General features: G+C 36.2%; 1 protein-coding gene across 1 annotated transcript in view; it reads right to left on the bottom strand.

Moving 5' to 3' along the window:
* Window positions 1–825: 825 nt before the first annotated feature.
* LOC132156361 (rho guanine nucleotide exchange factor 17-like) overlaps window positions 826–21,310 on the bottom strand; it is a 68,711-nt gene continuing 48,226 nt past the window's right edge. Inside the window, exons 3-21 of the mRNA XM_059565336.1 lie at window positions 19,403–19,480; window positions 17,355–17,537; window positions 14,532–14,648; window positions 13,797–13,889; window positions 12,736–12,912; window positions 11,702–11,752; window positions 11,508–11,617; window positions 10,980–11,065; window positions 10,495–10,613; window positions 10,044–10,251; window positions 8,844–9,105; window positions 7,147–7,388; window positions 6,825–7,050; window positions 5,127–5,213; window positions 4,973–5,040; window positions 4,750–4,898; window positions 3,615–3,789; window positions 2,899–3,171; window positions 826–1,949 (exon numbers count right to left, since the gene is read on the bottom strand). Of these exons, the coding sequence (XP_059421319.1) occupies window positions 1,738–1,949; window positions 2,899–3,171; window positions 3,615–3,789; window positions 4,750–4,898; window positions 4,973–5,040; window positions 5,127–5,213; window positions 6,825–7,050; window positions 7,147–7,388; window positions 8,844–9,105; window positions 10,044–10,251; window positions 10,495–10,613; window positions 10,980–11,065; window positions 11,508–11,617; window positions 11,702–11,752; window positions 12,736–12,912; window positions 13,797–13,889; window positions 14,532–14,648; window positions 17,355–17,537; window positions 19,403–19,480 (2,916 nt within the window). The 3' untranslated portion in view covers window positions 826–1,737. The remainder of the gene's footprint in view (window positions 1,950–2,898; window positions 3,172–3,614; window positions 3,790–4,749; window positions 4,899–4,972; window positions 5,041–5,126; window positions 5,214–6,824; window positions 7,051–7,146; window positions 7,389–8,843; window positions 9,106–10,043; window positions 10,252–10,494; window positions 10,614–10,979; window positions 11,066–11,507; window positions 11,618–11,701; window positions 11,753–12,735; window positions 12,913–13,796; window positions 13,890–14,531; window positions 14,649–17,354; window positions 17,538–19,402; window positions 19,481–21,310) is intronic.

Here is a 21,310-nt window from a genome sequence, read left to right as displayed (position 1 = left end):
AAGCTTGTGAAAAATTTCCACGCGTGATGCGGTCTGGGAAAAGTCTGACTTCACATCCTTCAGGTGAGCGAGAATTTGGGTGTGTTTGTGACTGACGCGGTTCTTTATAGGCAAACTAAGGCAGCTGAAATTGTTCATTTCACCCACCTGATGGTGGAGCGCTTTAGCAGTTAATTGTTAGCAGTTAAAGTGCCCGCAAGAAGCCGAAGGGCTGTGACCCATCTGACTTCATTCTACATGTCCTAATCATGTGTCAAATTGATGCCGTCTTCAGCAACATCATTTAAGAAACAACACAATTCCCTTTTCCTGAAATATCATAGTGATTAAGACGAGCATTGAAATAGATCTCAGCAATCCTGAAGTTATATTTCACCCCAAAATTTATAATTTGTTTTTACATTTTGTTTTACATAATTCATCACATTTACCCCAAATTCTAATTGCTGTAATGCACAAAATTGTTATTGTTTAATGTGAAAAAAATACAGTAAATAAGGAAAGTATTTTTTGGACTAGATTTAATTAAAAAAAAAATGTGAAGTGCAGAATGAAATTGTATTACAGGAATGTGAAAGTTTTTTTTTGGTTGGGGGGGTTGTGATGAAAACAAAGACGATTAAAAAAAAATCTTAAGGGGTTTTTATTTTCTTTATGCAAAATATAATTAGTAATTTTATTCCTTTTGATTTTGGGGTGAAATATGACCTGGATGTTTCTTTGTGAGATTCACCTGAAGAATGTTTCAAAAATCGTACAACTGCGACCCCACTGACCCAACTTGAGTTGAGCGTTGGGTCTCACAACACCTATATACATGGAATGTAAAGAAAAACGCCAGACTACTTTATTTATAAATTAAGTGCTATAAAAAAGACAACTAAAAATGAAAAAAACATAAATACTGTACAAAAGGATTTGTGTCACAATACCTATATATGGAATGCCATTGCTGTTCTTTTACATAACATAGTGAAATCTTGTTTTTTTTATATACAAAAAGATGATTTGATAACCAAAAGAATAAAGTGATAATGTGTAATAACTCTAACTGTGAGTTTGATGATTACTGAAGTAGTAAATTGTGTGTGTGTGTGTGTGTGTGTGTGTGTCATATAGCGGTCTGTAGGTACTCTAGCCTTATATTGCACATTGGTTATGTAAGATTAACTCATCTCGCTTTAACAAAAACATCTTCATTCTCCAATGAAATCACAGTCTGTCAAGACCAGTAGTTGACCATAAAAGTGTGCGGACTGTCCTCTAACGAAGTGAAGGATGAAGAAAACATGTCTTTCCACTTTGCACGTCCATTCAGATTACCCACAATCCTCCCTGCCTCATGCTATGCATTCAAACCCTATCGCTGTCCAACAAATCTTGCTTCCTTGCTTTTTTTTTTTACTTCACCTTTTCCTGCTTTTTCTCTTTCTGATGTCTACATAATCTTCTTCAAGGGTTTTTACAATAGTTTTGTCCACTTCTTTTAAAGCTGCTTTAAAGTTTCAACACAATATTTAAAAGCGGCCACAGGAAACAACACATGGCAAGCGAGATCGGTATTTTACGTCAAGAAACAAAATGACCCATAACACAACGTAACGATAAACAAACACCCCATTGGTTGGCGTCCTACACGCTCATGCACAATGCATCGGAGAACAGGAAGGGGCGGGGTTTCATGGGAAGTGCGTGGGCTGGTCCAGCGGCTTGTGTGTCGAGGGGGCGGGGCTTCCGTCACACGCGCCACAGCAGTAAGTGGTTGGTGCTGTCGTCCCGCCCCACCGTCTCGCTGCTATTGGTCAGTCTGAAGTCTTCATAGCCGTCGCCGCCGCTGATGACCAGCAGGTTGGATTTGACGGGGAGGATGGTGGAGGCGCGCCGTCGGGTGGAGTCTCGTCTCTGCAGGCCTCCACTGCTGCTCTCTGAGCTGTTCTGTGTGGAGTTCACTATAACAGAATTCACAGATTCGTCATCTGATGCCATTTGGATGCATTTTATTGCTAGCCTCTATTTCTAGACATCTGTCTTGGATGCATCCAATCACAAGTATTATTCAGGCCTAACCAGGCAAGTTTAAACTACTTGATTGACAGGTGGGGCTTTTCTGTTGTTCATGACGTCTCGGGATGCATCAATGGTTACACTACAAATGAAATAAGCGCATGTGTCCCTGAGCACTTTTGTAAAGGGTTTGTGTGATGCAGTAGCAAAATGTTTTGAACCAGTTTACAACCGCTTTAGATTTTAGACTGCTAGATTAAATTAAATTAAATATTTAAATGAAAATTAAATATTTAATATTCTTGGGCAGGGCCATAATTGAGTGTTTTATGAATACCACAACACAAAAACAAAGAAACGATAAATAAATAAATAAATAAATGTGTATTAGATAGACTTAAAAAAAATGTTTTATTAATCTTCCTTTTATACAAAAATAAAATCGCATGTTTTATAAATACCATAATATTCATGAAATAAATAAAAAAATCGTATACTATTTATTGAATTATTATTATCATTAACCATGTGTTTGTGTTTTTATGAATAGAATGACATTCATAATTATTATTCTATATTACATTATTATTATTATTATTATATACTGTATAGCGTAGTGTAATATGGTCAGTTTTTAAAATATACTGCTACATAAAAGACATTTAAATTGTATGAGCAACTGATAAAATTAACACACATTACTGACACTAAAGAGAACAGTTTAAGTCACACTGAACTCCTAATACTCTTAATCTACATTAATAACAGATAAAAACACACAGAACAGATCAATGTCTGCAGGTTTCAGTATGTCCATAATGCACTAATGTAGAATTCTGTTGCCAGATCCTCTGTTAATATCACCCACACTGCAATAGGCAGTGAGAAACTTACCTGATTCAGACGGCAGCGGGAAGTTGACGTCAAAGCCCTCTGGCAGCTCAATGCACGTGAGGAAGCGCACATGCCCGGTGTGTCCGTGGGCGGAGCCCATGGGGAGGACGGGAGCACGCAGCGAGCCCAGCCCAGTGCTGGAGGACACGGGCGGGATGGCCAGAGTCAGGACCACCCCTGCACTGGTGCCGATCCACAACAGGTCCTTACACGCCAGAAGAGCCGTGATCCGCAAACACGCTGCTTTGTGCTGCCGGATAATGGCATCAGAGCCTAAAAGACAAAAATCACTGGGGTTTTATTAGTTCTTTTATAAAAGCAGTGTTATTTTAGTATCACTGATATACTATTATAGCTCAATTAAAAGGCATTTTAATGAAATTTTTAATTAGACTTAATCTTATATTTTTAGATATTTTATTCAGTTTTTATCTTTTTTTATATGGTTCTAAATATTTAAAAAAATGCATATTGTAAGTTAAATGATATATTTTTAGTCATTAAAATGAAACTTTTGATATTTGGATGTTTCTATTATTTTGATAACTGCATTAAAGTGATACATATACTGTATAATACATCTAAAATCTTTAAAGTGATGGAAAGTTTTTACACAAAACAGAGATAGTTTTGAACTCGGCGTCATCAGATTAGATAATACTCATCTTGTTTTCAGGATGCAGGGCTGTGGTGTTATAATGCACACTAAACAGTACCTGCAAGCATCTTGTGCACGGCTGGTGCCACGTCGACCTCCGTCAGGCTCTCGTAGGTGGAGGCATGATAGAGCCGCACATGAGCGCTGCCCTGAACAGCGATCCACACGCCTTTACCACAGCTCACGATACTGGTCACGCAGCGCCCACTGTCCTGAGCCACCTGGAATGAGTGCTGAAGAACACATCAAAACACACAATGGCAAAATTGCAAAAATGATTCAAGTGCATGAATGTCTTTTTATATGTTTTTTATAGTACAGATTGTTCCAAAGCAGCTTCAAAGTAAGAAAAAGGAAAATTGCAGTTTATTCATCAGTTATGAAACTTATTCAATTCAAGCTTTAAAGCAGCTCTACAGAAGACAAGTGTCATGATTTCACTCAGTGTTGCAAAGTCGTTCAATTCTAAACAAATCTGATTTCAGCTGTAAAGCAGCTCTATAAAATACAATAGTGACATAATTCAGCTCTATTCAGATTGAATGTTGATTCAATTCATTTTTATATCTGTGTGGATGTTGCAGAGTTAGTGTCATTATTCAGTTCAAATCTTATTCTTATGTTAGTGCATGTTTTTCTATTTTCTGAAAAATGTTTTGGTATTGAACTAAAAGTTACTGACTCTGCTCACAAAGAGTATAACAACTTCTCGTAAAAGTGGCGATAATTTCCCAACTTGCTGCACATGTGATGTTTTCAGTCAAAAATTACGCATCTCTCAAATGCTATATTATAACCCAATATTTGATTCAATTTGTTTTGTCAGCTTGTTTTCTTTCAGTTAGCACAGGTTTTGCATTCATTTTTGGAATTGATTGATCATAGGCCTCACTGATCAGAGCTAATGCATCTCAGTTTTTAAATGTGAATATTGTCAAAATTATTCGCAAGTAATGTTTTTTTTGCTCAAAAACTGAGGTGCATGAACTCAGATCAATGAATCTTATGATCAATCGGTTCCAAAAAGGAATCCAAACCTGTGCTAACTTGAAACAAATTTACAAGCAATTTTTAAAAGGCCGGTCATTTTTGATCAAGAACACTAAATCAGGTAAAGGATATTCAGCATAAGGCTTAAACCGAAATGTCTTTTTTTCACCCCAGACTTCATCTGCATGTAGTTAGCATCTGACCTCTTGTGCTAAAGTGCTGGTGTTGATGATAAGGACTCGGTTCTGACAGCCACACCACAGTTTTCCTGCCACGGGAACCATTTTGGTCACAGGTCCGCTTGGAGAGCCCAGACACAGAGTTTGAGAGCTCTGAGGATCCCAGAAACTTCCTGTTGTGCAGAAGAAGCACAGCGAGTTGGCGAAAATCACTTAAATGAATCATTTGGGATGGATCTGAGCTCACCTGCTTCCCTCTGATAGACAATCACCTCTCCGTTCGCCAGGGACACAAACACTTTGTTGTCCAGATACCTGGGAATACAAAAAGATGTTCAGTCTCCATGCCGACGTTGCATAAGTTACCATGATAACAGATCAATGAGGAGAAATCTGCTTACAGGATACACAGGATAGAAGCAGAGTGCTGCATCTTCATACTGTTCTTCCTGTTTCTGATGTTGTCTGATGACTGGTATACATGAATACTGAAATAGAACACTCATTATTACAACATCATTATGATTATGAAATGCAATATTTTTCCTTGCTTGTTTAAAGGTAATCATGAACTTAATTTACACAAATGTTAAAGTCTGGGGTCAGTTTTTAATGTTTATATTAGAGACAGAATGACTGGGCATGAAATAGCACAATCTCAAAAGAACAACAACAAATCTTACTTAGTTTGAATAGAAATGAGACATTCAAAAGACATTCATACTCCTCTTCATCTTACTCACAATGCGAACACAGGATCAACACCTGTGTAATGTCTTGATTTCAATGCATTTTAAAGGTGTAATCATAAACTGATAAGCATTACAATGTACTTGAACAGGAATTAGAACTTTTTACGAAATAATATGAAGCAGTTTATATTATTAGGAATTAAAATGCATTATATTTTCAGGCATCAAATCAAAAGCTCTCCAAGACATCTGACTGTGTTTGGTTTGTTTTGACGGGCAGCTGGCAGCGAGGCAAGCGCAAACGCTGAGAGAGAGAGAGTAAACGTTTGCATGGAAAGAGACAGGATGCACTGAGGACATGAGCAGGTCTGAGCTTGAGGTAATGAGTGTCTCTGTGGGAACACGGTAAACTGGAGCATGTACTGTAGTCAGAGCAGGGTCACCTCAGGTGAGAATTAACTCCAAACAGAAGGAACACAGTTACTATCGGTCATTTTTTAATTAGGCCCATGGGCTTTTAAATGCTGTCTAAACACAAGTTTGAACACTCATAATAACTACCAATTAGTACATTTCCAAACATTATCACATTATATAACGGATTATAAGTTTTTCATTCAAATAATCAGAAGTGTCATGAAAACGAATTTTTTTTAATTTAATAGAAAAAATTTTATTATTAATTTTTTTTATTTTATTGTTTTTTTCTTTTAATAGAAAAATGTCTTATACACACACACACAAAGCATTTTAATATTGTTTTTATTGTTATTTGTTATAGTTCTTTTTCTTGTCATTACTTGTCGTGCGTATATATATATATAAATATATATATATTACCAGCATCTAAAAGTTAACTTCATAAAATGAGCATTATTTACCTTCTTAATAATTTCTCTAAATTTCAGGTGTCACTGCAGCACATTACTTATAAAGAAGAAAAAGTCTTCGTTTCAAACACAATAAATATATACAGTATATTTTGGTTTATACTGATATAATCATGGCGAGTTGGAGTTGGAATAAAACCCAATAATATCTACTTTTTAATATCTAAAATATCTACTTTAACAGATCCAATCAAATAGCTCCATCTATAACATTAGGAGTTATTTCTTCTCTTAAAATATAAACATAAGCTTAAAAAGAAAACATAAATTAGAAATGTTGCCTTGGAAAATAAAGGTTAAGGTGTAAAGTTAAGTTATAGAAATTAAATATTAGAAATATTTTTCCAAAAATCACAAAAGCATACAACAAAATGACTAAACCAGACTAAACTAAAAACTGTAAAAATAAATGCTTATTAATAATTGTATATAAATAATACTTAAATCACCAAATCAAGTGCCGCCCTACTGTACATCCCAATACATTAGTTATTTATTCTGTCATGCACTGCCTCACCAGCCGTCCTCGGTCCCGAGCCAGACAGAGCTCTGGTACGCCTCGGGGTCGATGCTCAGCAGGTCCTCCAGACTGGCACGGGTGAAGGACCCTCGACTGGAGCGCCGCATGGCTCGGCCGTCCATGGGACTGTCCGCACTGAATGAGCTGGGGACGGGAAACTCCTGTTCCTCCTCGGAGCTGGTGGTCTCAGTGACCATGTCCTTTGAAACGGCTGCTTCATCATCTGACAGAAACAAATACATAAAAAACACCATCAATACGACCCAACTCACAAACACGAGTACTCTGTATGATTCTAGAGACTGTAAATGTGACTCACTGCCGAAGCTGGATGAGATGGTGGAACGGGAGGCTTGGCTCTGCAGTGTGGATGAAGGGCTGGGAGAGTCTTCATCATCGCTGTCGTCGCTATCGAAGGGCACGAGCTCTGCGGCGGGGACCGCGGGCGGCTCGTTGAGCTCCAGAGACGAGCCGGAGATGCAGATGTGGAGCTGGGGTTGTGTAGACGCGGTAGGATTTGACTCAGATGGGACGGAGGGGCTGGAATGACCCACACGTTCTCTGCAGGAAACAGAATGGACATTTTGCACATTGTATATTATACTGAAAGGCAAACCTGTTTTAAAAGGCATATTCCAGGGCATTTTCAACTTGATAAAATGCAAGAGATGTGGACGATTACCACATATAATCATATAGAATTGTCCAGGAATATATATTAGTGTTGTTATTGTTAAACTTGTTACATCCCAGGTCTAGGTGCTAGGAGAATAGCATAAATACAGGTCTTTAACAGCGGACTGCTTGTTTTTATTTTATTTATTTTATTTTTATTCTTTATTACCAGTCAATTTCAATGGCAATAAATAGCACACAAATAGAAAGTGACTGGGCTTCAGGGTTGGGCTAAGGCCAAAATAATAAACAAAAACTGAATCTACCTCTTTCCCAAGAACTTACTACCCTAAAAAGAAAAGTCTATTAAAAAATTTAAGAAATTACAGGGACTGAACTAACTCCCTGACTAAAAAATTTGCCCCCAACCCCTACAGCTTCCATGCTGAAGTGAAGAGCTAAAAATATTTGCAATTGAAATAAAACAATTAATAAGATTCAATGAAAAACTAACTTGAAAAGTCGTTGCTTTGTTGCAAATTAAATAATGAAATGTTGTTTTATTGCATAAATACATTTAAGATGAAGATATAAAATTGCTCAAACTGAAATAAAACTAAAACTAAATAGAAATACAAAAAATATACAGCCACAAAACCTGTTTTAATAGCCATATTCCAGGGTATTTTCAACGTAATAACACGTGTATGGGATGTTGTCAGTTACCAGAAACAATCATTTAGAATATCAGTCTTGTTATTGTTAACCAAAACTATAAAAAAAAAATTGGCAATTGAAATAAACCTGAAATACATCTAAATATTTGATACAAATATTTTTTTATTTGATAAAAAATAAGCATAAATATACAGATACAAAAATATCTTTAACAAAATAAAGATAAATATATATATTTTTTTTTAAGTCCAAAAATGAGAAGCACATAGCAAAGTTACTAAAATGAAATTAAAATGAAAAAATATAAAAATAAAATAAAATTAAAAATACTATAATAGTGAATAGATAATACTAAAATAACATGCACATAATTGTATATATTCAAACACATACGTGTGCACAAATTGTTCGGTAAAAATTTGTGTTATTTGTGCTACAAAAGTGTCTAAAACATAGGTTATCCTTAATAGGTGGGGTTAGTGGACATGTTCTGTTCTTTTATATACATCGGAAAATGTTGAAACTAATTTCCCTGCATGCCTCATATGCAGAACATAAACATTAGGATGAAAATAACCTCTAATGTTCTTTTAAGCACACTGTGACATTAGCAGCGTGAGCATGTTGCATCTGTACAGAGACTCACACATCTGGTCTCATGGTGCTCATTAGAACAGCTCCTCTATTATTAGTCCTGGTATGTTTAGGGCCGTGGGGTCTCACCTGTTCTTCAGGCCCGGCACGGCTGCGATGCAGATGATGCGAGCGGAGCAGACGGCGATGCAGGCCTCCACCGTGGGCTCGTCCCGGATGTTCAGCAGACACACCTGACCCACGTACCCATCGCTGTTACACACCCACACCTCATACGTGTTTTCTGGACAGCTGTGACTGGGGGAGGCGCAGGAGAACTGCATCCCGCTGCGGGTCTTCATGATGGGAATGGCCTTCAGGAACTCAGGGTCCCACTGGTCTTTGTTCATGGCTGGACAAAAGATGGGAAACAGCGTGCTTTTGAGGAAAATGAAAATTTTCATTGAGTATATAAATGTTTTTTTTTCCATTAGTTAATATATTCTGTATTAATTGGATTTTACATGGATATACTGTTTCTTGGACTATGCATAAATATCTATTGTATTTTTCCATGAAAAGCCAAACAAATAGTATATCAATTTACGAAAACATATAAAAAATTATTGCAAATAGGAGCTTCAACAAATACTGTATTTATAATTCAATATGCAGTATTTCTTAAACGTCATGAAAATATTAGGTACCTTCAGTGCTTTAAACACACACACACACACACACACACACACACATACACACACACACACACACACATATATTAAGTACTTTTGTGCCATTTGTGAATATATATAATTACTGTTTGGTTTATGCCAATACATTTTAGATGTAAAACTTAAAAAAATAAAAAATAAAATCTGAAATGTTGGCAACTAAAATAGGTTAATTTTAAGTAATTTTAGTTTTTAAAAATTAATTTCAGTCAGTAAAGGTAAAACAAATTACAAAATAAAATTTGTAAATTACAAATGAAAATATATATATTAAGTGAAGTTAATAAGCTAATGAAAAATATTAATAAATATATATGTATATTTATTATACACATATATATGCTTGCTATTTTTGTATTATTTATATCAGTTTTACATATACTGTATTAATTACAATCACATAAATATTAGTAAAACAACACTGGCTTCTGTTTATATTCTCGATTTCTTGTTTTATTCACTAGTTTGTCTTGTGCTAAATGTCAACGAAAGATTCATAACAGAAAATAATTATTTCCCTCTTTTTTCTCTGTAGGAAAAGAATCATTTGATGTGACGTGCTCTCAGATCGCTGTACATCATTCAGAACAGAAACAGAGGGTCAGCTCTGATGATTTACCGAGCTTCTTCTTGGCCTCCTCGAAGGCCTGCTCGAAGTTACTGCGGGTGTCAGGGCTGCTGAACTCAAAGATGAAGGTGGTCTCTGCTGAAGTGCTGGTCAGCTCTAGTTTAGTGGGCAGTAACGTCATGCTGAAGGCCACAGACTGTTTATCTGCCAGCTCACGGTGGACCGACGCCATCAGATCCTTTATCACATCGTCCAAACTCTGACACACACACAGAAACTCACTTCAGAATAAGTCGACACAAGCAAAACAACTTGTTATCCTTTCTTCTAAAAGTTTCTCTTTTTTATATCCTAAATATGCACATATAGACTTAAATTTTATTTTATTTATTTGCATGCACCATTATTTCCCCACCACTGCTGTCTACAATCAATCAGGACGGGTATGTAATCCGTCAGAAAAAATCTGAATGAAGTATATTTAATGCTAAATCAGAAAGACCTGATGGGGGAAACTGAGTGTTTCTGACAGCTTGCTTATTTGGCCCAGCGTGCTGAGATCTTCATCCAGACGGCTGATGGTTTTCTGGATGTTTTCTCTGTTCGTGGCTTGATTAGAACCTGTGATGAAGAAATGACAATGGGTCAGTAAAAGAGCATCAAAGTTCAAAGTGTAATAGCAAAGAATAATATAAAAGGGGGATAAAATAAAATAAATAAATAATGCATACAATTAATTCATTAAATATAAAAATAATGCATGAAATAAATAACAGAAAAGAATAATAAAAATGCAAAAAAAAAGTTACAGTTAAATAATTAAATGGTAATTAAAATGAATAATTCATTAATTTAAATAAATAAACAAGCAAGAAAAGGTAAAGATAACTCTCTGACATTCAAGAAAGGGCTCTTAATTTTAAAGACGAACTCGGTGTGAATTTAAACTTTTAAGAGCATGCTGATTGTGAGAGTTGATAACACTACCTTTAACCACTTCAATGTCTTCTAAAGGGAGTTTCCACAAGAACTTGTATTTGCTCGAGGTGTCAATGAAACTAGCAGTGGAGTATCTGAAAGAGAAGCAGAGAGACCAAGTGATCATCAGTCAAGGATATTTCCAACATTGTTAGTGTGCACTTGTATTTCTAGTCTGGTGTCTGAAATGTTGCTGGTTCAAATGTGGTGCAGGGTTCATCATGAAAGGTCACTGAACTCTTAAACAAGTCACAAAAGAGTGTTTACAGAGCTGTAATGTGATGAATTTCCATATTTCTGCTGCTGTCAAAGAAATAAGCGCCCTGCAAGTTAATGAAACATGAAACAGAGTGTATCTGTGCTGTTTCCATGACTGTCCACTAGAGCGCAGTGCTATTCAGAAATAAACCGCTTTTATTTTGGCCATCAGAAGAGCTCAGGGGACTCTGGGGTTTCTAAACCAAACAGCAGTTTCCCAGGCCCTTCTCACATCTCTGGACTATTTAAAGAACGCTGCTAATGCACAGCCGCACTCACAGACTCATGGAGCTCCGGCGCAGAGATCCAGACTTCCTCTTCAGTGTGGTGCAGATGAGCAGATCGCTGAACAGAAACAGAGAGCGGTCCTTCTTACCACCCACCGTTTTCTACAGCACAGAGAAGGACAGAGGTTTAGGAAGCTCAACCGTTTGCTTAAAATAATTTGATTTCTTGTGCTTATTTGTGCTCACCGCTTCCACCACCATCTCTTGTCTCAGGAACTTCCTCTGCGGATTCAGGATCTGACAGGAAAATACATCATTAGGTATTACAGAGGGCGCACTAGTCTTCATACCACTGGAACATGTTTGTGTGGTATCAATCGAACATATTTAATCAGATTTTCAACCAATACTGTAAATACACTGAAAAAAGGTTATTGCTTGGTAATTGTCTTTTTTCACCAGTACATACAGTATATCCAAACATATTCAACCTTGTTTTCTGAAAAACAATACAAATATCTGACAGTGGGGTCAGAAAAAGAATTCCATTTGACAAATATCTTTACCTTTTTTTGTGCAAAAATTTACTTATTTTGATGCATTTGTCACAAAACAAGACTTAATAGGCAAGGTATATTTATATGGTAATTTAAATTGCTTTACATAAAGGAATTTACTTTTAGCAATTTAAATTTTGTTTCTACATATTTAGTCCATTACATTTTCTTGCTCACTATTTTTGTCTTTTTCCAGCAGTACAAATTTCTAAACATAAGATGACATAAAATATTAAGTCTTGTCTTCTGAAAATTGCATCCAAATTTAAGCTTAAAAAAAATCTGCAAATGGTGTCATAAAAAAAGAACATAATTCAAAGAGAAAACAATATTATTTTTCTTACCTCACTATCAAATATAATATTTTTCTTGATTTTATGACAAAAAGCACTTAATTTTGATGCTTTTTTATTTTTCATAAAACAAGACTCTATGTCATCTTGCTTCTCAAATAAATGTATAAATCTGGATTAAAGAATGTCTCGATATTTGTACTGGAAAACAAGAAGATATTAAAAAAGTATTTTTACAGTGTATTAGTAACTGTAATGGTGGACTAGTCCTCCAACAATCCACTACTAGTGGATTAGGCAAGGAAACGGAAGTTTATTTATATGGCAAATTTCATAAAAGTGATTTTATGAAGAAATAAAAATGGATCTAAAATCCTGTTTTAAATCAAAGTAGTTGATGAATTGCAGGTGTGAGTCTGAGTGATCTCACATGCTCCACGCCTTCGATGTGCGCCTCGATCTCCTGCATGACACGTGTCTCTCGCTCCAGCTCCTCAGCGGTGTGTCGGCCCTTGTTGATCCTCTCGGCCAATCGCTTGATGTTCTTCTGGGCGTCCTGCAGGAACAGGTAGTCTGGGTGATCCTCAGGAGTGTGTTTCAGAAGATCCTGAAGCACAGAAACAGAACGGTTCATTTAAAATATAAAATACCAAAACTAACAAAGACACGTATAAAATCCATAGTTTCAGTCCTAGATATTCAAGAACAGCATCTCAAAGCAAAAGGACAATTAAGGGTTTTTCCTGATAAAAATTGCGATTGTGATTTAAAATGTATTTTTTTAAAGAGCTCCAGATTTTCTGTAGTTGTTTGTAGTTAAGCCATAAAAATAAAAAATATGGTTATTTATCAATATGACTTATATTATTATCATTTTAAATTTTATAGAAATGATTACATTTTAGTCCTGTAATTTTACAGTTAGACTGTAAAATAAAACTATAGTTTTTTTATGGAGTACTCTAACAATAGTCTATTATTATTATTACTACTACTATTACATAAAAAGTATATTTCATTTATTTATTTTACAGCACAACAGTAACATTACAATATTAAAATGTGTCGTAATTTCCTAATTTCAAACATTATATCTTTGAGCTTTCATTTAGGGGAAAATCTTCCAAATTTAGGTTTATAAATTTGCTCAAATGGATGGCACATGTTTTATTCCCAAATGTACATTATAAGCGACACAATGATACGGAGATTGAAATGATGCAGAGATGCATTTACTGTGAAATCACTGTTTTCACAAAGCTACATGCTTGTGAATGAACACAGCTAGCAGTTACAAACACGCTGTGCACATGTTTAAATAAAATGCAGTTTTTGCGATTTGCTAATTGCAAGTTATATTACAATTTTGAATTTATTTCAATTAATCATTCAGCTCTGTCTGATGTGTTCCAATCAAAAAAGACATGTTATCAATAAAAAAACAAACAGGCACAAAAAGGTAAAAGAAAAATGGGGCAAGGTTAGTGTCACCTTAACTAGCAGCTCGTATCGTGGGATCCGCTGTACCGGCTTTATCATCAGATCACCCAGAGCTTGTTTCTCTTTATTCTCACGCATGCTTTGCTGAAGAGGAAAGAGAGAGACAAACAAAACAAAGTTTAGAAGAACAACTATACTTTATCTTGATTTTAACTACATGTGTACACAGTTTACCCAACCATGCTTTACTAGATAACTTGGTTTTGGGTCAGTTTAAGGAGGCACCACTAGAGGGCAGTAACCCTCGAACTGCCAAAACAAACATTTTATGATTCGGCTGGGAATATATGAAAGCATAAATATGCATATGAAAGGAGGAGGGAATTTATGTGTATATATATTTATTAGAAATGTTGCTTTGGAAACTAACTTAAACAGGTTCAAGTTTGCTAAAAGTAAAACAGAAAAAAGAAAATGAAACAACATGAACATAAAAAAAAATTTCAAACCATGAATAAATAATACTAGTATAAATAATACTGTAATAACACTGGTTTAACCTCATGTGTGTCAACATCTCTGGTTAAAGACATTACTAGTCCATCTTTAAACATTGAAAATGAACCCAGTGTAGCTGTTTGAACAGTTTCTTTGCACATCTTCATATCATTCAAATCTTAACTGTACCAAAGGGCCAAGAGCTGCCAAACAGCCTCTCGAGAGGATTACTGCAGTGTAAAAGTATTTCTACCAACACACACGCACAGAAACAACGTTGTAATGTACCTCTAGAAACTTTAGGAAAGCAGGCTTGGCTTCCTTGGCGATTCTCACTGCGTCTTTGGCGTTCATGAAGTTGTCGATGTACGCTGAATAAATATTGGCGAGGATCTCTTTGGAAAACTGCGAGGAGAAAGCCGAGACATTAACAGCACTGAACAGAACAGCTGCGCACCTTCACAAACTCAAATCATTGATAGAAACCTATCTTTTGGCCTGAGAGATTTTTTCAATGTTATCATGTTAAAAAACAAAACCAAAAAAAGCCACAAAACAAAAACCAACACCAAGGTGCTTTTTGTAACTGAAACGGCTTCCTATGTGATAGTAGACAACATTGAGTATTATCTTTGTCTGTGGATGGTGTGTGTCCTCAAATACATCTCTGGCGGGTCGTGAGGAGAGACAGCTCACCTCTAGCGCTATGAGCGTGTGACTGTAGAGCACACAGGGGGATAATTTGCCCTGTTTTACGAGCCCTGAAGAACAGGCGGACACATCTGCACAATCTCCATTTCATGAATGCTTTTCATTCTCACACTTCAATAAAATGAAATAAAATAAAAACTATTTTTAAATGTTATGTACCACCACCTGATGCTCAGGTTTCCCTTTGTGTAGTTCACAGCTATACTGAATATTAAAGTGCACATAAATGCAAAAAAAGTCAATAAAATCAAATAAAATAAAGAAAATATTTTAAGCTTTAGGTACAGCTGCCTAAGCGTTCATTGCGTCTAGTTTACAGTTGTACTGAAACATTAAAGTGTACATGTAAAATAAAATATTAAATAAAAACAATGAAGTTAATAAAAATTATTCATGCTCAAGATTCCTTGTGTCTAGTTTGCATTTGAACATTACAAGTACACATGAAAATAATAAATACAAAAATACACTAAACTGTTTCATAGTTTATGTACTGCCACCCGATGCTCAGGTTTCCTCATGTCTAGTTTGTAGTCGTACATTAAAGTGCGCATGAATGTAATATAACCAACGAAACACAAGTTTGATAAAATAATTTAAATATTTAAACTTACTTTGATATTCTAGATTACTGAATATAAGGTGAACAACCCTTGGTTTTTATGTTTTGTTTTTGGTCATTCTGGCTTCAGCATGTGACTTGGCTTTTTTGTTATTCAATAAAATTAATAAAGCAAGATAATGCCCCTTTCTTGCAGAACGAAAAGTCACAAAACTTTACTGCCACAATGCTAGGTGTGTGTGTGTGTGTGTGTGTCTATAATGTTAGATGAATCTCAGTGCTTTTAAAAGTCCCTATGGAAAAAACTAGTAAGAAAAATGTTTTCCAGATCCATAAAAAAACATCGGAATCATTACAAAACGACAATGAAAACACTCAAATTACAACATGAGCATGAGCGTAGGCATGAGCATAAGAGACACAGGGTTCAGTGCGCCACTAAAGCGACGCAGATCCTGAAAGAAACTCATAAAACTCACTGCTAACTACCTGAGTTGGTCGACTCATTTAGTCAGAGCCCATAAAAATCCTGCATTTGTGAATCTGTCAGGAACGTCTAAACAACACTGAACTAGCAATGGTGAGGTGGTTTTACTCCAGTATAGCGGGACAGAGCGTCAGACAGATTAAAACCTCACACAGAAACACTCAGCATCCCTTCAGCTTCTACTCTACAAACTGTTAGACTGCATCACAATCAGCAGACTTACACAACAGTCACTAGAGTTCCAAAGACTGGGCTTGGTAAGATTTTTACAAATGCTCACCAAAGCTGCATTTATTTATTAAAAATACAGTAAAAACAGTAAAAATGTGAAATATTATTACAATTTAAAAAATGTATTTCCTATTTTAATATATTTTAAAATATCATTTATTTCTGTGATGCGCAGCTGTATTTTCAGAATCACTCCTCCAGTCTTCAGTGTCACATGATCCTTCAGATCATTTACTGCTCAAGAGACATTTCGGATTAGTATCAATGTTGAAAATAGTTTAGCTGCTTCATTTAGTTCTGTGGAAACTGTGCTATATTTTATTTTCAGGATTCATTTATTTGAAATAGCTACTGTATCTTCTGTAAAATGACAAATGCCATTACTGTCATTACTGATCCATTTAAAGTGTCCTTGCTGAAAGAAAGTATTCATTTTGAATGGTAGAGATGATATTTAAGGTAAAATGTGGACCTAGCAGCAGGAGAAATATATGGGAGTACACTCTGAGTATGTAATAAAATGAAATTTGAACAATTTCTTTACATTTTTGGCAAAAAGTGCTGCGCAACAAAGTTTTCCAGTTGAAACTAAAACATGGATTAAAATTAATAAATTGTATTATTATTTTTATTATTACTTAAGTATGTTCTGCTGTACAACAGTAATTCATTTATTTCATAATTTCGAACCAAACTTATGCTTTGGCAGGCTACAGTGAAGACCTTTGATTTCTGTATGTAACTGATGATAGTTTTAATCAAATGAAATTCTTGTGAAATTTGATTCTGGACGATTTCCCACAAACAAAGGGACCCCATATTAGCATCCAATTATCGATATACTTTAATATTCACTATATTCAGTATACTAATGTTGCATACTACTTAGAACACATAGTATGCAAATCGGGACCCAGCATTCGTTCTTCTCATCCAGACAGTGGGCAATATTATCCTAAAAACATGCCCGGATCCATAAAACCAAAAAACAATTGAAAATGTTCACCATCTGAGATTTTCTGGTACAGTACAGTATTTTCAACATAGCCTAATATGGTTTTGGATGCTATTCTCATATAATACGGTGCAAATTGTTTTGAATTCGTGGTTAGGATCTCACCGACTGAATGAGCACATGACCGATCGTCTGTTTGTCGTGCCACTGGTTGACACAGTCCAGCACCTGCTCCAGGAACTGCTCGTGATGTTCGAAAATCTCAGGGATCTGGTAGAACATCTCGTCCACCAGAGACGGGTCACAGAGAGGCGAGGTTTCCGGGTGCTTGAGGGGCTTCATGTAGCCCTGAAACCAGAACAACAACACAGAGAGACAGCGGTAATGTGAGAAGAGCTGAAACTGGAACAATTGTTACATTTTAGTACTGAATGAATTATTATTGAACATTTTCATTGCAATGCATTATGGCCAGCTTAAAAATAAACCTAAATGAGTATGCATGCAAATAGTAAAGGATATGGATTAGTAAATGACAGAATGTGTTGGTGTGTGTCTGTGGTGGTCTGGGACAGACTTTGATTAAAGGAAATGCCTGCCTCTCCTCTTGGGACGTAAACTGTGTCACATCAAATGCAGATAAACATTCTGCTTCTATGTCTTTACTGTTACAAAACAAGTCCTTTATAAAACCAAAGATGCATCTCAATGACTTACTCAAGCTCATTCAAAAAAGTTAAGGTTAAATGTCATGTGCAACCCATTTTACTTCCATAGAACAACATATTAATAGGTAATAGAATGTTAAATGAAACAAAAAGTACACATACTATTTAGTTTATCTATGTTTGTACATTTCAGTGCTTTACCTTCATATTTTATTTTATTTTTAGAGGAGGATTTCTGGGTACTAAAGGGGTTTCGTTTACAAATGTCATTTCAAAACCATTTTACTTCAATAAAATGACATGTTAACAAACAACAGTACAGATTGTATTGATTCTACTATTATGTTCATCTACGTTTGCATATTTCAATGCTTTACCTTCATGTTTTATTTAATCATTACCTTTAAACACAAATATTTATTTATACAAACAATAGAGAGGTTGCATTACATTACTATTACCTAAAATAACTATTACCAAAAAGAATAGAAATTAAAATGAATAGAATTTTGATCTCATGTTACTTTCATGTATTTTATGTTACTGAATGATAATCATACTCATACATTATACTATGGTCTACATGATACTTTACATGAAACTTTATTGCTATAGTCATCTATGGTAATAGTACAAGTCCAAAAAAACAAACCGATATATCACACACACACACACACACACACACACACACACACACACACACACACACACACACACACACACACACACACACACACCCCCACCCTGTTGGCACACAGTAGTGTGTCTGGTTCAGTTTGTGTTTTGACAAGCAAACATCTGGCCAACATTCCATTCTTCTAGCATTTCAAACGCCCTAAAACGTGCCCAGAGACATGCCAGTGCCACGATCAAGCGCTCTCGCCTGTCATCTGTCTGTCCACATTCAAACCTTGAAGCTGATTAACCTGCGCTTGTGCTTCTCTCTCATTGTTGGCTCAGATTCGCCCGCTGCATGCCATCTACAAGTAATGATGTTGACTGGAACACAATCATTTACCCCAAAGCTAACCACTTCCTTTAACACAGAACGACAGCACTAATGCTGGTGAGAATTACTCAGTAATGGGACATTTTAGAGCAGCGCTGGGTGATCGAGCTCAAACACTGCTGCGCTCCAGGACTTGCTCACCTTGTTGCCATGACAACCGCTGCACCAGCTAGAATAGGTTGTTATGAGTCAGGAGAGATTGGAAAAGATGATGATTTATTGCTCTCTTTTGCTTATTAAATTCAGTATGCAGCTTCCGCTCTTGCTCTTTCAGTAAAATCATGTTTCTGTTCTGTTCACAAATGACATATTCTTAATGATAGAGTGCTTTTTTTATTTAAATGAAGAATGTTCTGCAACATCCTTGGTTAGACCATTATGTTTAATGTGATGACTGTTATTTACTGTCCCAAGAAGCGAATCAAAATGATAAAAACTTCCTCAGAGGTAAAATCAGAAGTCAAAACCAGTAGTCAATATTATCAGCTTTATATATGCTCAACGGCAGCCAGTATTGATTTATTTGTGTTTCATACCTGAATAAGTGTGCGCAGAGACTCAACATAAGATTGTTCAGTATCCAGCAGAGTCATGATTACATGTCTTCTCATATCCTGTAGAGAGAAATAAAGCAATAAAACTTACAGCAAGTCACATAAAACATACACGCACACACACACACACACACACACATATATAAACAAAATAAATGCACTTAAAATAAAGAAAAAAAATAGACATTAAAGTAGACATATCTAAGATCACAGCGACTCTTCACAGAGAGAAACCACCTAGCAACCAACCAAAATGAACACTTTAGCAACCTCATAAAAACACTATGGCATAACATCATAGTGAGTTTTACTCCATTTTATCCAAAGGAAAAAAATCTGTAATAAATTGTTTTTTAAATAAATATACAACTTATTATAATTTTAAAGCAGTCAAGAATGGTATTATGGTATTTTGGATGCTTTAGTAATTTTTTGAAACTGAAACACACACGAACACACACTTTATAATGAAGCTCTAATCGAAATAAGAGTTTCCTGTTTACTGGTTTGTGTCAGAGACTGAGCCAAATATGTTTATGTTTCCGTCTAAGAGCAGATAACCTTCACTAACCACTGTGATTCAGCCCTGAGCGACACCACACCACAAACACAACTGACCGAGACAGGCAGAGAGACGTTTAAGAGAAGAGATGATAATGGGCAGGATGTGTGCTGCTCTTTCATGATGGAGTATGTTAAGCAGCATCTTCTCTGAAATGCCCAGCTCAAACACGCAATGTGACATGGATGTAATCTGAACAGGAAGTCACGTCCAGCATATGCCACCCAAAGTCCCGTATACCATGAAACAGGCCGGAGGAGAGAGAATTTACTAGGCTTGCTTTTTAAACTGGTTACTGTGAGTAGAAGCTCCAAATGTTTATAAAAACACTTGTATGGCTTCATAAGAGTTCATTTCTGAAAGTATGTCAGTAGCATCCCACACAAAAATCACCATACAAAATAAGTCCCACATATGGTTTATGGTTTCTTGAGTGTAACGGGGACTCTTGAATAGATCCAAGTATAAGCTTTATTAACAGAGAAGGCATGGTCAAAACAGACAAGGTCAATATCCAACAAACAATGTAATCCAAGGCAGAGAAAAAAAAGAGCAATCCAAGGGAACAGGCAATGTTTAAAATCCAAGTGAGCAGTCCAAAGTAACAAATAAACCAATCAATGAAACAAGGCTACAGCAATGGCAATTGAAAAACACTTGGTAGAGTCTGCAACAGCAAAACAATAATTCGCAATGTGAGAGTGATTGTGTTACTTAAATAGTCCTCCTAAATGCAAACAGTTGTAATACGTTCCTGGTTTGGGGTGTTATGGGAGATAAAGTCATTGAAACAATGGTACAGGTAAATGGAGTACCCTCTAGAGGATCTCATGTGCACTCCAGTTGGAGATCCTTACATTCCCTTCATCCTTAAGCCAGATCAAGCATAAGTCCAGGAGTGCAGTGAAGCGCAGGCGGAACAGGGGGAGGGATGGAGGGCCAGGTCCATGTGGCAGACCATGGGAACAGTGGAGGACCTGGACCATGAAACAGTAGCAGACCGTGGAGTAATGGAGGACTGTGGAGCAGTGGAGGATCTGGGCCATGATGTAGAGCCGGAGGAGCAGGAAGCAATGGTGGAGCAGAAGACCACCACAGCAGAGCAAATGGGATGAAGGACCACTTCAGTGGAGGTGATGGTGCAGGGAATAACCACAGTGAATCAGACTGGACTGGAAATAAGAGCACAGAGAGGTCATGACAGCGACCTCAATGGCTTTCGCAGGACATTCAGTCGATCTCCATGGTTGTGACAGGACAGGTAGAGTGTTCGTAAACTGCCTCCTCAGCCGTAATGGGGCAAACAGAGAGTTAATTAAGTGCCGCCA

Source organism: Carassius carassius, chromosome 13, assembly GCF_963082965.1.
Source record: "Carassius carassius chromosome 13, fCarCar2.1, whole genome shotgun sequence".
Taxonomy (NCBI): domain Eukaryota; kingdom Metazoa; phylum Chordata; class Actinopteri; order Cypriniformes; family Cyprinidae; genus Carassius; species Carassius carassius.
Note: the sequence above shows the minus strand (reverse complement) of the source record. Positions and strands in the feature narration are given on the sequence as shown.